The sequence below is a fragment of the Prunus persica genome, chromosome G1 (genome assembly GCF_000346465.2).
Source record: "Prunus persica cultivar Lovell chromosome G1, Prunus_persica_NCBIv2, whole genome shotgun sequence".
Lineage (NCBI taxonomy): Eukaryota > Viridiplantae > Streptophyta > Magnoliopsida > Rosales > Rosaceae > Prunus > Prunus persica.
The window spans coordinates 35,155,344-35,170,596 of NC_034009.1; the positions used below are offsets into that span (position 1 = coordinate 35,155,344).

At 36.1% G+C, this 15,253-nt stretch overlaps 3 protein-coding genes across 3 annotated transcripts; 1 reads left to right on the top strand and 2 right to left on the bottom strand.

The window, feature by feature from the left end:
• On the bottom strand, nt 2,754-4,421 carry LOC18788808 (VQ motif-containing protein 31). Its single transcript, XM_007227543.2, has one exon. It carries the CDS (start codon nt 3,615-3,617, stop codon nt 3,036-3,038), a length of 582 nt encoding a protein of 193 aa, XP_007227605.1. The 5' UTR covers nt 3,618-4,421; the 3' UTR covers nt 2,754-3,035.
• LOC18793935 (protein EMBRYO SAC DEVELOPMENT ARREST 3, chloroplastic) lies at nt 10,215-11,963 on the top strand. The gene is made up of 3 exons (XM_007225927.2): nt 10,215-10,744; nt 11,311-11,460; nt 11,562-11,963. Exons 1-3 carry the CDS (start codon nt 10,514-10,516, stop codon nt 11,637-11,639), a joined length of 459 nt encoding a protein of 152 aa, XP_007225989.1. The 5' UTR covers nt 10,215-10,513; the 3' UTR covers nt 11,640-11,963.
• On the bottom strand, nt 12,127-14,337 carry LOC18792345 (spindle and kinetochore-associated protein 2). The gene is made up of 4 exons (XM_007226035.2): nt 13,925-14,337; nt 13,714-13,839; nt 13,147-13,186; nt 12,127-12,634 (listed from the first exon to the last, which is right to left on the bottom strand). Exons 1-4 carry the CDS (start codon nt 14,147-14,149, stop codon nt 12,570-12,572), a joined length of 456 nt encoding a protein of 151 aa, XP_007226097.2. The 5' UTR covers nt 14,150-14,337; the 3' UTR covers nt 12,127-12,569.

Genomic DNA, 15,253 nt, shown 5'->3' on the forward strand with positions numbered 1-15,253 from the left:
AGCCTAAATACATAAAGTGATTATTTTCTAATCATAACATGGTTGTGTTGATACATTTTGTTAGCGATAATGATTAAAAACGGACGTCGACTATATAGCCCACTAATTCTCTAATGAAGTTCTAGATTTATGATCTCAAATTGTTTTGAACAAGGGATCAATCACCATGGGAATGTATAAAGCAAGTGGGCAATTGCACCCAAAGTCCAAATACTTATTCATTGTAGCCACTGATACAGTACTGTATTATGCTTCTCCAAAGTTCAAAGTGGCAAGAATTTTTGTAAGAATAACATAATAGCGTTTAGGCAGAAGGGGAAATGAAAAGAAAGTTTACTGTTTGATTTGCTTTTTATAAGCATTTCAAAGTTTCTGTCATGGCTACTGGCCCCATATTATCATATAGTATTATGAATATATGGTGGGTGTTTAACCCAATTAATAATTGTTCATGTAATTAAGTAGCCAATGGGAATCAAAGCCACCTAATTATCCCTGCTTTCCATATTTGCTGGACCAAGAAGCTTTAGCTTTTAGACATGGTAAATGAGTGAGAAAACGACAATTCATGTTGTTCCTGTCTCCATTCTACCACACGCACTTTTCGTTTTATTTTCAAATTCATATTCAATTACAAAATTTAAAAAGTTTTCTTTTTTTTTTCTTTTTATTTTACATTGCGTTTATTTCAACTATCCAAACGCACCGAGATTTCCATTGAGTTGCAAGTCAGCTTAATTAGTTAAAATTACAGCAATTGTAAGGAGCCTATTTGCTGACCACATCAATAGATCAACTAATTTGAGAGACAACTAGTTCCATTATCAATCCTATATCTTTCTAATTATATGAGGATTTAGAGAGTTTGACAGGCTTATAATTGGTTCATTGACTATTGAGAAAAAGAAGATTAAAAGGAAAAGAAAGACCTAATTTCCTGGGAAAAGAAAGAGGATAATGATTCATTGACCACTTGGGTGTGACTTGTGAGAAAGAATCTAATCGTCCACAAGAAATTTGGAAAAAATGCATGTGAAAGGAAACAGAAACTCTATCAACACATTCCAAATGGCAAAAACAGGCAAGAAGGATACAAATTTAGATGGGTGGAGAAATAGGCATGAGAGTCCAAAAATATATATATATAAAAGGCAGATAGGAATGTGAAAATTCCCAATCCTTTTAGACCTTGATTTCAGTGATGTACCTAGATCATGTAAAATTCAACATCAATAATGCAATCTTACAATAACATACGGCGTCGACTTTGACAAAATCATATTTAAAATCTAAATAATGCAGTGAAAAAGAGTCATTGTCACGTAATTATGTCAGTTTAACTCATTTGAGTCTGCTTATGTTTATATATGATTTTTTTTTCTACATAATTTTTTCTTTGTCAAAGTTAGAAAATAGGAAAGACACATCATATCATGGAGCTTTGAACTCAAAATCACTTGAAAGCACACCGAAAATCTGGGAAAATTCAATTAACACCACATTGAGTTATTTGACAATGCTTTGTTGGAGAAGCACCCAGAAATTCCATGAGCAATAACAAAATTTCAACTCAACTTTAATCTGCAACTTTTTATTAGACCAAATTCCAATTAGCCCAGAAAGAAGAGAGAAAAAAAGCAACCCGAAGCAATGATTGGACGGTGTGGTCTTAATCACGGTCCACAAGTCAACCTTCGGGTCCCCGTGTCGTAATCTAGAAGAAACAGTCACCAAACCAACCACTCAAATACGGCCACGCCATCACGCTTCGCAAAACAATGGGAACCACCAAAAGACTTTTCCATGTGAATCAAAGAAGCCATGCAGACCGCACCGCCGATATCTTCTTCTCGCCGTAATCTAAAAATCACCACCGTCCGTTGAGAATTGTTTAGAGATTAATTAAAAATAAAAGACTAAAAGTTACTTTTTGTCCCTGTAATTTGGCACTTTAACCATTTTTAACTATGTAATTTCAATTCCGTCAAATTTAACAATGTAGTTTTATATTTGTAGCAATTGAAGAACAAGTTAGTATTCATGTCAATTTCTTTGATAATGCAATGGACAATTTCATCAATCCAAAATCTTTGAGCATAAAAGTTCGTCTGAAACTCTCATATTTTCATATTATGGCTTGAAATTGGTCATTTGGATTTAGGGTCTTCACAAATTGGGATTAGTGGTTGAATTTCGAGTCCTAATATGAAATTATGGGAGTTTTAGACGAGCTTTTATGCTCAAGGATTTTGGGTTGACAAAATTACCTTTTGCATCGTCAAAGAAATTGATAGGAATACTAATTTATCCTTAAATTACTACAAATATGAAACTATATTGTCAAAATTGACGAAATTAAAACTACATAATCAAAAATGATTGAAATGCCAAATTATAGGAACAAAAATGACTTTTTTCCTAAATAAAAAGTGCAATGACCCGTTGATAATATATACCAAGTATATCTCATTGCACCGTTTACGCTTTCCCTATCTACTACTACTTGTAGCAACGACTGAAAGAGAGGTAGAAAATAAAAATTAATTGCAAGTTGCAACCAAAAATATAATATTAATTACTTTTTTAGTATACGTGTCGGTAATTTGTCTCTTAATTAAATGAGTTTTAAAGCAAGTTGGAGGGGCTAAGTGACAAATTAAGAGTAGCCTTAATCATATTTAAACTAAATATTTGTGTACAAAGTTTCAATTCACTAGCGGCCTAAACTGCTGCATTATTACATGATGTAATTAACTTTGTAATAAAATAATATAATCTAATATATAATTCAGATGACAGTCACACGTACAACCCTTCTAAATAATATTATTATATGATTAAAAAAATCCATAAGAAGAAGAACATGAAAAAATGAAAGGAAAAAAAAAAAAAAAAAAACTCCATCAACCTCGCATGGACAATCAGAAAAGTCTCACACATGTATGATACATTCGCATTACGAAAATACAAACATCTGAAAAATCTATATGTATATTATAATTAGGTCAACAGGAAATAGGTAATGTTATATTAATTTAGGAGTGCTGCTGAGACTTGTTATCATGGTGACCGGGGGAGCTCAGCGGAAACAGGGTCAGTAACTCGGGCGGGTCTGATCCTCTCGGCGTGCTGAGTGGGGAAGGGTGCAAATAAAACCCTTTCTCGGCAATCGCCTTCTCTTCCTCAGACGCCGCCGCCGCCGGAGATGACGGTGACTCGGACCCGGAACTCGGGAAGAAGAGAGAGTCAGAGCCGAGTGGGGTGACGGGGCTCGGAATCGGCGAGTCGAGGAGCTGGTAGGTTTGGCGCGGGGTCTGCGACTGGGAGCCATGGAGGTTGGCGAGGCTGAGCTTGATCTCGAGCTTCCTCATGGTGTGTCTTCGCTCTTGGAGCTTGAACGGTGACCGGCGGGGGCCGGTTGGGTCACCGGGAATTGTGGGTGCCTTTGGGTAGTGCCTCGTGGGGTGGGTGACTGGGAGCTTCTCTGAGTCACCGGATAAACCAGTCAGCTTCTGTACTAGGTCTCGGAAGGTGTTTGTGTCTGCTTGGACAAAGGTTGTGGGAGAAGATGTTGGTGAGCAAAGGTTGGTGCTTTGTGGTGGGTGATGTTTTTCCATTTTTGAGAGAGAGAGAGAGAGAGAGGGAAAGAGTGAGAGAGAGAGAGACAAAGAGAAGAAAGAGAGAAGAGCAAGCGAAGATATTAAACTAAAGATGGGATGATATTTGGGTATGGTGGAAAAGAAAGGATGTAATGTAATTCATGGGTTGTGTGTGGCTTTGTTGGGAGTTTGGAAGAGAGGAGTGTATATGAGATAGGTGAGAGAGTGTTTAAAAGATGAGGACTTTTATAATGGGGACTTTTTGGGTTTGGGGTGTAAGGGGTTTTTCATACTACTGTTGACCTATTGGGGGTGAATGTCGTTACGGAAATAATGGAGCTATTTATATACGTATTAGAAAGACTAATAAGATTTTGTTATTTCTACTCTTTCTTCTCTCAATTGATTATCTAAGGAGAAAAGAGAATAACTTATCCGTGACGAGATATTTATGCATCACTCATTACGTGAAAGAAATGATAGCACGCCTCCGTTACATGTCAAATGGATAAATTTTACAATAATCATAATCAATTAAATTTAGAATGTTATTTATCTAAATAAATAAATAAAATTAAGATGGTATAAATAGTTTTATTCGTGAAGAAAATTTGACCAAAAGCTTTTGCAAAATACAGGTAGGAATTCATTTGAATGGGGGGGTCATAGGTGTGGTGAAACTTTAAGTTGTTTATGGGTTTTAGCCTAGATTGCCCTTATGTTCAAACCGCTGGTTTGGAATATTGAATCAAACACACACAAAAAAAAGAAAGAAAATAAATAAAAAGGGATAGGGGGGGAAATAGACACAGTTGGTTAAGACTTAAACATTCAACCTTATCTGTTGTTAGGACATTGAAACTAGACTTCATTTCAAAATCTCTCGAAAATTATTTACCACCATTTGCAAAATGAGAGCCATGGGGAATAGAATAGATGCTCTTGAAGCTATCATAATACGTAGCATGCCCTTTATAATCAAACTCCAATTCTACGTTCGCCTCCATTAGCATTAATAAAATGGAAAATACTTTTTTTGATTGGACACAGAGTATTTTATTTGATTGGACATAGTCTAAATATTCAATCATATATATATATATATTTTTTAATTTTTTGTGGAAGCAAATATTCAATAATATTTGAAGCGTTTATTGCACGAAGACCCATCCCTTTCTTCCTTCCCTTTTTTGTGACATCTCTTTTTCATCATAAGTGAGGAATGGTTCAATGAACACTTACTTTTGATACAATATTACTAATCTATGTGCTTAAACTATGTCTCGTTTAAATCTTTGAATCGAATTAATAACGTAATTAGCATTTTTTTTTACACGGAGAGCCTCACGAACCATGTTCTTTCTTAAGCATATGAAATGGTTTTAAAAATACGAAACAAAATAAATGAAAAAAATGTTATTTTAAAATAGACTTTCTTTCATAGCTGTCAGGTTGGAGCTTTCTAATATATCAATAGGTCCACGAGGCTTTCCTCGCATAAAGTCCCACTAAACAAAGGGGGCCTAGGATGGAAACAAATTAGTAGCAATTTACAATTTAGTACATCTTATGGGCTCCAGCTAAAGGGTCAGCCGTTGACTTATTAAAAGAAAAATGTAAATGCAAAGTGTGTTTTTCTAAATGAAACAATTTAGTAGAAGTAGCCAAAAATAACCCCAAAAAGTGAAAATGAAAAATTATAGTGAAGAATAGAGAGGTCAAGAAGGAAATAAACTTTTTTTTGGGGGTTAAAAAGTATGGGCTTCTTTGAGAGAAAAAAGATAGAGAGTCTGTGTTGGAATGCATGGGCCCCAAGTCCAAAGCCCAATGAACGAATGGGCTTATTTTCCAAAGCCCAAATAAATATCTTTGGGCCATAAGAATACAACTATACAAAACATACTTTAAAAAAATATATTTTTATAATTTTTATTTCTTTGTTTTGATCAGTTCTTCTCCAGAACTTGAAGAGAAAATAAAATCCTATGCGATTGGGGCCAAATCCGTTCAGAATGTCGTGGTTGTTGCCGAAAAAGCATCAACAGGGTCAGAACTTGAAAATAGCTTAACTGTGGAAATATTTTTATGTGGTTTGGGTGCGTGAACCATGCTAAGTGGGCTGATAGAGCATCTCCACTGGTGAGCCCTTGCCAGGGCAGGAGGGAGCCCAAACCCCAGTTTGATGTTCCAGCGAGCAAATGCAGCCAGGACAGCTGGTGGGCTCCACAAACTTAGGTTGGCCCAAAGACAAGAACAACCTGGGCTATTGCCTGGGTTTGCTCAGTGATAACGTCAGCAACGAAAAAAAATCTAAAAAATTACTAAAAATTTCATATTTTTTATAAAATAAATACTTAGTCATATTCTTCACTTTCCACACCAAAACTCTATACAAATTCCTCTCTTCATATCTCATGTGAATAGTGGTTGCTATGGCAATAGGTGGAACCTTTTGCAAGGGTTGCCACTATTCACGTGAATAGTAATAGCCATTGCCTTGCCCTTTACCATGACAAATGGGTAGAAGTGCTCTTATACATGCAATGGTAAGTCATAATTAGCTCTTAATCAAATAATGCAATCCAACTTTTACATTCATAATTGCTTCCTGAAATGTTTTACAAATACATGGTAGTGGGAGAAAACGTGAGTTTATGTGAGTTAGTGTGCACCTCACTCAACTTAAACCCACAACTCTTCATCAAGTAAGTGATCAACTTAATGACATCCGCCAAACTTGAAGACATACAACGAACTTCAAGGAATCCGCCCACCTTGGATCTTCGACGAAACATTAAGAAATCCGTTGAGCTTGATTAGCATCTGTCGATCTACATGACATCTGTTGGAAACTTGGGTGGAACATCAAGACATCCGTCAAACTCCAAGGGATCCTGGACCTTCATGATATCCATTGTAGATGAAATGGGTTTGAAAGCAAGTAAACATATAGCCATAAATGATAATCAGTTCATTCTTACAGTGAGTGATTAATCTAGCTTCTTTCATGCTTCCTAAGGTGTTCATCCACATGATTAAAAAGTGGAAAGTAAGAATTAAAACTGATTAAGAGGCGGTTGTATAAAAACTTTAGGTATGAAGTGACTCAAGTTTACAAGTAAGAACAAACTAGAAGTTGGTGTCCATGTGGTCTTGAGGTTTCTTCCCTCATTTATGGAGTTAGTGCTAGAATCAGTTTATCATCACAACCTTACTACTCATCACCGTGCTTGCTCCAGTGTTCCTCTACATAAACATCACAAAGACACATTAGTGGGAGAAGATGTCAGTTTAAGTTAGTTAGTGTGCATCTTACTCAACTTAAACCCAACACTCTTTTATCAAGTACATGATCAACTTCATGATCGGTGGAAGATCAAGACATCCCTGGACCTTGGAACTTTGAAGCAACATCAAGACACATGTCGACCTTCTTGATATTATCTTATATGAGTTCGATAGTGTAGATGAAGTGAGTTTGAAAGCGAGTAAACATCTAGCCATGAATGATAATGAGTACATACTTATGATGAGTAAATAATTTATCAAACAATCAAGCATTATATGACTTACTCATACGCAACAATTATTTTTATTTTCTGAAAATGTGATAATTTTCTTCTTTTTGATTTTTTCTCTTGCAATTAATCCCAAAAAGATACAACTTAACAAACTTTGTACAAATTTTAAATATTTTTTTTTTCTCTCCATCCCCTGATATAAAACAAAAAGTCAAATGAGGAAGCCAGTAAACATATAGTCATTAATGATAATTAATTCATTCTTACGTGAGTGATTAATATAGCTTCTTTTGTGCTTCTTTCGGTGTTCCTCCACATGATTAAAAAGTAGAAAGTTAAAACTGAAATAGATGGTTGTAGAACAACTTTAGGTATGTAGTGCCTCAAGTTTACAAGTCATAACAAACTAGAAGTTAGTGTCCATGCGGTCTTGAGGTTCCTTCCTTCATTTATGAAGTCGGTACTAGAATCAGTTTATCACCATAACCTAGCTACTCCTCACCGTGCTTGCTCTGGTGTTCCTCCACATGAACATCACAAAGACATGGTAGTGGAAGAATATGTCAGTTTAAGTGAGTTGGTGTACACCTCACTCAACTTTAACCCACCACTTTTCATGGTCGGCAGAACATCAAGACATCCGTCGAACTTGAAGATATTCGGCAAACTTCATGGTCGGAGGAAGATCAAGATATACTTGATTGGCATCCACCGACCTCTATGACATATGAGGATGTTGATGACATCCTCGGACCTTGGAACTTCTACGCAACATCAATACACCCACCGACCTTCTTGATATTATATTCTATGAGTTCGATAATGTTGATGAAATGGGTTTCGAAGCGAGTAAACATCTAGCTATGAATGATAATCAGTACATGCTTGGAATGAGTGAATGATCTATCAAACAATAGAGCATTATATGACTTACTCATACTCAACAATTATCTTTATTTTTTGAAAATATGATGATTTTCTTCTTTTTGATTGTTTGTCTTGCAGTTATTCCCAAATGATCATGTGAAAAAGATACAACTTAACAAACTTTGTATAAATTTCAAACATTTTTTCTCTCTATTCCCTTATATAAAACAAAAATTCAAGGGAGGTAAGATTTGACATATTCACCCTTACAATCAATATAAATATGCATCCGTAAATATGTGATTAAAATATGGAAAGTACAAATGAGAACTGAATTAAGAGTCGGTTGTAGAACAACTTTTGGTATGGAGTGACTCAAATTTACAAGTTGAAACAAACTAGAATTTGATGACCACGCGGTCTTGAGGTTCATTCTCTCCTGTGTGGAGTTAGTGCTAGAAGCAATTTATCGCCACAACCTACCTAATCCTCACCGTGCTTGCTTCGGTATTTCACCACATGAGCATTACAAAGACATGATAATAGGAGAAGATGTCAGTTTAAATGAATTAGTGTACACCTCACTCAACTTAACCCCACAAATCTTCATCAAATAAGTGATCAACTTCATGAAATCCACTAAACTTAAAGACTTACAACGAACGTCAAGGAATCTGTCGACCTTACTTAGGCGAAACATCAAGAAATTCACCCAAACTTGATTGACGTCCACCGACCTTAATGAAATCCGTTAACCTTAGAGACTTGGGTGGAACATCAAGACATCCCTTAAACTCCAAGGCATTCCGGACCTTCATGACATCCGCCGACCTTGGAACTTCACCGTAACATCAAGACATCCGCCGACCTTGGACCTTAAACCTCATCTCCTAGATTATCTTCTATGAGTTTAAAAGTGTAGATGAAATGGGTTTGGAAGTGAGTAAACATATAGCCATGAATGATAATAAGTTTTTCTTGTGATGAGTGAATAATCTAGCTTCATTCTTGCTTCCTGGGTGAATAAGCCAACAATATTTGACATATTGATATTTAGCATCAATATAAACATATGCATGAGTGAATAAATGATTAAAAGGTGGCAATTGCAAATTATAACCGAATTAAGAGATGGTTGTACAATAGCTTTAGGTATGGAGTGGCTCAAGTTTACAAGTCAGAACAAACAAGAATTTGGTGATCATGGGGTCTTGAGTGTTCTTCCTTCCTTTATGAATTTGGTGTTGGTTGGTGTGTATCGCCACAGCCTAGCTACTCATCACTGTGTTTCCTCCATTGGTTCTCCAACATCACAAATACATGGTAGTGGTAGAAGATGTCAGTTTTAGTGAGTCAATGGGCACCTCACGCAACTTAAACCCATAACTTGTCATCAAGTACGTGATCAAATTCATGACATCCACCAAACTTGAAGACATCCGATGAACTTCAAGGCATCCGCCGACCTTGGAACTTCGGTGGAACATTAAGACATCCGCCAAACTTTATTAGCATATGTCGACCGTTATGACATCTGCCAACATTGGAGACTTGGGTGGAACATCAAGACATCTGCCAAACTTCAAGACATTTGCGGACCTTCATGACGTCCGCCGACCTTGGAACTTCGGCGCAACATCAAGATATTTGTCGACCTTCTTGATATTAGTTTTAACTTTCAACCTAATATCTTAGATTATCTTCTATGAGTTCGTTTGGAAACCAATAAACATCTAGCAAGAGAAAACAAGGAAATGAGAACACAATTTTTTACATGAAGTTTCTTTCTTTCTTTTGTTGTTGTTGATTTTATTGTTTTTCCATCTGTTATTTGTGAGAGATTTGCTTTCCTTCTCCTATATACTTGTAAGCCATTTAGTAAACCACGATTTAGACAATTAACTTTTTTTTTTCATTTTTTTTTCATTAGACATTTGTTTTGTTTCTCCTAAAATAGTACCAGCGGTTTAATAAACCACCAAATGATAACTTGTTTGCATTTTTACATTGAGAATTATTTTTTCATGTCATGAAATAACTTATAAAAAAAAAAAACACATTATTATTATTATTATTATTTTGGTGCTTGGGGATAAGATTACTAGGTAATTGCCTGCCTCTATCCAAATCAAATTACACATTATTGTTTAATAATTTGACGGCTTGGAGGAGTAAAAGAAAGTATTTGGTAATAAATAATATGTCGAAAATAAGTTGAAAGCAAAGAATATGATGAGCTGGAAATAAAAAATAAAAAAAAATTACGAGCAGCAGCTTCAACGTAAATCTGATTTCGACCAGGGTCCGAAGTCCACAGTCCAATCAAGAAAGTAGGCTCATCGCCGAATACAGCTAGACGTTGTATTCATCTGAAAAACGAGGGAGAATTTGGTCAGCTTTGGGCCACAAGAAAAGTATTAAAACCATTAAATTTAAACCGCTACGTAAATATTAAAAACCCAATTTCTATTTTCTCATTCCTTTTCTCTCACCAAATTCCCGAACTTGAAGAAGAAGAAGAAGAAAATGACGAGCTGTTTGTGCTGCAGACCAGCGATTGTGGCCAAATCAATTCACAACGAGGGCTTTGCGTCGCCGTCTAGAGCTCTAAATCGTGTTGCTGGGGTTGTACCTTCCGGTACAAACGGGAGGTCCTTCAGTTCAAGGTTTCGTGGCGTGCGCGCTTCAGCTGTGGACTCGTATGAGAGCTCTTCTGATTTCGTCAATCGCATGGAAAAAGCCTGGTTAATATCCAAGGTAATTCTCATCAATCATATTTTCCAAAACTTCAGTTTCAATATTCGATTGTGTTGTCGTCAATTGGGTGTGGTTTTATTCAGTAAAATTGAATTGAAATTCAATAGTTATGTATGAGAGAGCAGACGCAGCATAAATGAGTGAAAGGCTAGACTTTTGGTATTGATGAATTCTACTTTTGGCTGATTGGTTTTGAAAATTGTTCAATTGCCTATGACTCAAACTCTAGAAGACAACATGTCTGTCAATTTTGTGTTCTTCAAATAGGTTTTGGTTGTGTGAATTTCTTGCAAATCATTTCTAGCTGGAAAGGAAATGTAGAGAAGGTGCGGTCCTAAATTAGAACTGAAGTAGTTAAGTACATGAGATTGTATGGAAAGATGGATGTTTATCTGGGATTATGTTGTTAGTGAATGCTAAAGACAGTCGCCTGCATACTTGTGGAAGATTGCTTTGTCAATGGTTGATGCATGTGGGTTGGAGTTGTACATGCATCAACCATTCAAAGCCACACACACAAACCTTTTTATCATCTTCTAATTCTTCAATGTTTATGCTACTTACAGCAACCAAGGCCTGTTGCTTGTTCTTCTTGCGACTCAAACGGTCATATTGAATGCAAATGGTGTGGGGGCACAGGCTTCTTTATGCTCGGCGATAACATGCTTTGCCAAGTCCCTTCGAGAGGTACTAGTTGTGTTATTTGTACTGGAAAGGTAAGTCAAATCTTCCAAGAGCCTGTCAGTGATAGTTACTATCATCCCTCAGTTTCCAATATGCATTTGGATTAAACCCCCCATATCTCATGTTCCTCCAGGGATCAATGTGTTGCTCTGATTGCAAAGGAACAGGCTTTCGTGCCAAGTGGTTAGGACAGCCCCCTATTTCCAAGTAGCAGCCTTGCTCGAAAGACGTCTGCGCTGTCGGAAAGATTCAACCATCAAAAACTGCTGTAGAAAATGCAGTGACATCTTGTTCATGTTGTAACAAATTCTTCTCTGTTTCTTTTAGGGCCTCTATGGTCAAGTTATGATAGTTAAATATTCCTTAAATCCACAATAAAAAGTTATACCTTCTTGTTTTAGATTGTGTAGTCCACACACAGAACATCACCCTTTACTAGTTTTACCTTATTCATTTTAATTCTTGGAATGTATATAGTCATTGCCTGCACAATATTCTATTACCACATTGGTTTATTGAATTATTGTTGTTAGAACTGTGGTTAAGAAGTTTTGCTCTCAGAATGAAATCACCACAAAAGCAACTGTTAATTTCTTCATGCTTCAATTTCTTGTAGATTAACCACCTCATCGATTCTATCTATGAAGATTTCGTCAATAACATATTAAATCAGGCCAAGGGAAAAAAATAAATAAATATGAACAATGCACAAATTATTCTCGTAAGATTCACATTCTCCACACTATCAAGATCCCGAGGCTTTCCCTTACCTTCAAATAGCCTGCCGTCTCAAGTGATCGTGTAAAAGTAGACATATTAAAGAACAGAAAAGAATATCAAGATAACTTCTGTGAACCAAAAGGTGGCAAAGCAAGGTAACCAACATGCATTTCTACCTGCTCTGCTACATAAATCTATAACAAAAGGATGAACTTGGTTTTTCTCCCAATACAATGCAACAACACAATGTAACCAGATATACATATGAACAGATCATCTACTCAACAAGATTGACGATGTTCCAAACTTTTTGGCAGTACCGCGATATTTAACTTGATCCGCTATGATTACATCACATCAGGAGCTTGAAATTAATGCTTGGTGCCCAAAAGTGTTGGAGCTTGAAAGATGTTCAGTTGCTTTAAACTATAGCTGAGAAGAGTAATTGATTAATATCCTCAGAATCTGAATCGTGCTTTTCATCCCCTGCATCAACAACACATCAATATTTTTTCCATAACTCTAGATGCATTCTTCCCAGTAAAACTTCATCAAGATATTGCTGGCCATGCATTCTTTCCAGTAAATTATCAAGGGTGCTCCCAATGGAGCCACCACAGAGAAAAGGCATTAAATTCTAGAGTTTTTACATCTCTCTAAGAACATTTTTAGGTCCTCATAGCAAGGCTGAATGTCAAGATATTTCTTTAGTGAATTAGGGACAGTCCTTGCGCTCCAACGAAGGAAATAAAATGGGAAGCCTCAAATTGACCAACATGCCCTGCTTATATCATTACTTATTTTGAACGAATATGAACACTAACCTCGCAAAACATTGAAACTTCCTACCATTTCTTATTTTGAAGAAGCAGATAAGATTTCTTAGTACATTTAACACCCTTTCATCATTACTAATGAAGCAGTGATATATTATACCTACATGACCAGCATCATCAATATTCTCCCTACAGTATAAGTTATAGTATTTCAGTATTTACCTGTTTTTGATCTGACTTGAACCGTCCACTCATCAATGATCTGCATTCAGAGATCAACACCGTCATAACATTGCATCCGAAGCCCTCTAAATACATGAAAATGAGCTAAAGATGTAACAAAAGCGAAGGTTGGGAGTGTAGCAAGGCCTAGCTGTGGTGCTTTACTGAAGAATAAAGCTACCCACGTATTATCTTTGCAAGGGCATTTATTTAGAAAGATTTCCTAGCCAAAGATTTGATCTTGGTTGCTTGCTGGCAGATGGCGCAAACACTTGAGACACCATCTGGAAACTAGACAACCATACACATTGGTATGCTAACAACAACAAACAACATTAATACTGAAAACATGGATTATTCTGATGCACCATTTCGTTGCCATATCAAAGGGAGAAACCAAATATTCTCAGCTTTTATTTCTTGGACTACATAAAGACATGCCAGGATAGATATAATATAGTGACCAATTCATTAAATTTTGATGTTTACTTTCACTCTAATTATCAATTTCATACTGGCTCAAATATTTACAGTAACGCAAATAAAGTGTACCCAAAAGGCACTAACCTGATTGAAGTTAGCAAAAGCAGAATCTTCAGAATCAGTGTTGGGGGAAATTCCCATCGACGCCTCCATCCGCTGCACTAGATTTCTGTTCCCAACCAGAGTCGTCCTAGCCTGGTCAATCAAATCCTACAAAACCCAAATTACTGAAATCAAATTGAAACCAAATCAAACTAAACAAATTTCACATACAGGGCGAGAAAAAGAAAATGACCTGTTTGGCTGAAAGAAGTTCACGGCATTGCTCTTCCAAGGTCGACAATTCTTCTTGAATCTTCTTTATCCTTGAAACCAGCTTCATCGGGTTTGCATTTTCGGGGTAGATTTGCTGGAACTCCCTCTCGAGCCTGTGCTGAACCACCGTGAGATCGTGGTTCGCCTTCGTCAACAGTTTCACCAAGCCATCCGTTGCTTCATGGTGCTCGCTTACGTGTCCCATTTCTTCAAATGACCTTCTCTCTCCTAGGGTTTTTGCTCTCTGTTCAGTCTGTTCACGGAACTCGACAATTTACCCGCCTCTGAAGCTCTCCGACTGAGTTTGCTTCGCGGTTTTGAATTTTAATTTCTCGGAGCAATGTGCACAATTCAACTGTATTGAGGCCCAATTTTATTTAATTGTTATTGTATTGCAGAATAGGACATGTTGAAATATTTTATTTTAATTTTAAAAACACGATGCAGTAAGATTTTGTTCGACTTTTTTTTTTGTTAATCAAAGCTTGACATATCATAATCTTAAGGGTTAAATATTTTTTTGACCACTGAAAAAATATAAGTCAAATTGATCATTGTGTTTTTCAAAATTTACAATTTATAGACATTACGTTAAGTGCAATTTTTATTTTTATTTTTTTCAGGAAGCATTTTTTGACTTTTTCCTTTAACTCACTGAGTTAGGATATATTGTGCTATTAGGAATTAACATACTGAGAGAAATCTTGGGTTGAAATAGAAATTGTGAGGTATAAGAAAAATAAAAAAGGCAAATCAAATTAAAATGAAATCAACTACTTTCCAATATATTTTTGGTGCTCAATATCACATTGATTACATCTCCTTACCATCTGAGGTCACAATGCACTTTTCACTCAATCGATTCAAGCTTCAATATAGCATCCAATTCATGACTTATACCTCACAATTCCGATTTCAATCCAAGATTTTTCCCAATTTGTTAAACCCTAATAGCATATTATACCTTAACTCATAAAAATATAAAAATAAAAATTGCACTTAAAACTAAGTCAATGGAAGATAATAGAATGTCTATAAATTGTAAACTTTGAGAAACATAATAACCAATTTGACTAAAACAATTTTTCAATGACCAAATTAAATTTTCGTGTAAAATTCAATGACCAAAAAGGTATGTAGTCCCAAATCTGAACGCATACCTTCCTTCTCTCTCGCCACATGAGTTAGCTCGAGGAGTTTCACGGTTTCGGCTTCTGACTCAGAGACCAAGTTATGTTTTGGGCTTTTGAATTTTAATGTTTCAGCGAAACAGGGCCAATGAGCGCAATTACTCTATTTGGACCCAATT

Bases quoted from the DNA above. Each gene is read 5' to 3' on its own strand.
- LOC18788808 (XM_007227543.2), bottom strand. From the start codon at position 3,617: ATGGAAAAACATCACCCACCACAAAGCACCAACCTTTGCTCACCAACA.
- LOC18793935 (XM_007225927.2), top strand. From the start codon at position 10,514: ATGACGAGCTGTTTGTGCTGCAGACCAGCGATTGTGGCCAAATCAATT. The intron at 10,745-11,310 runs GTAATTCTCATC...TGCTACTTACAG, and splicing joins AAGCCTGGTTAATATCCAAG to CAACCAAGGCCTGTTGCTTG. The intron at 11,461-11,561 runs GTAAGTCAAATC...ATGTTCCTCCAG, and splicing joins GTGTTATTTGTACTGGAAAG to GGATCAATGTGTTGCTCTGA.
- LOC18792345 (XM_007226035.2), bottom strand. From the start codon at position 14,149: ATGGGACACGTAAGCGAGCACCATGAAGCAACGGATGGCTTGGTGAAA. The intron at 13,840-13,924 runs GTCATTTTCTTT...TGGGTTTTGTAG, and splicing joins AACTTCTTTCAGCCAAACAG to GATTTGATTGACCAGGCTAG. The intron at 12,635-13,146 runs GTAAATACTGAA...TTGTTGATGCAG, and splicing joins TCAAGTCAGATCAAAAACAG to GGGATGAAAAGCACGATTCA.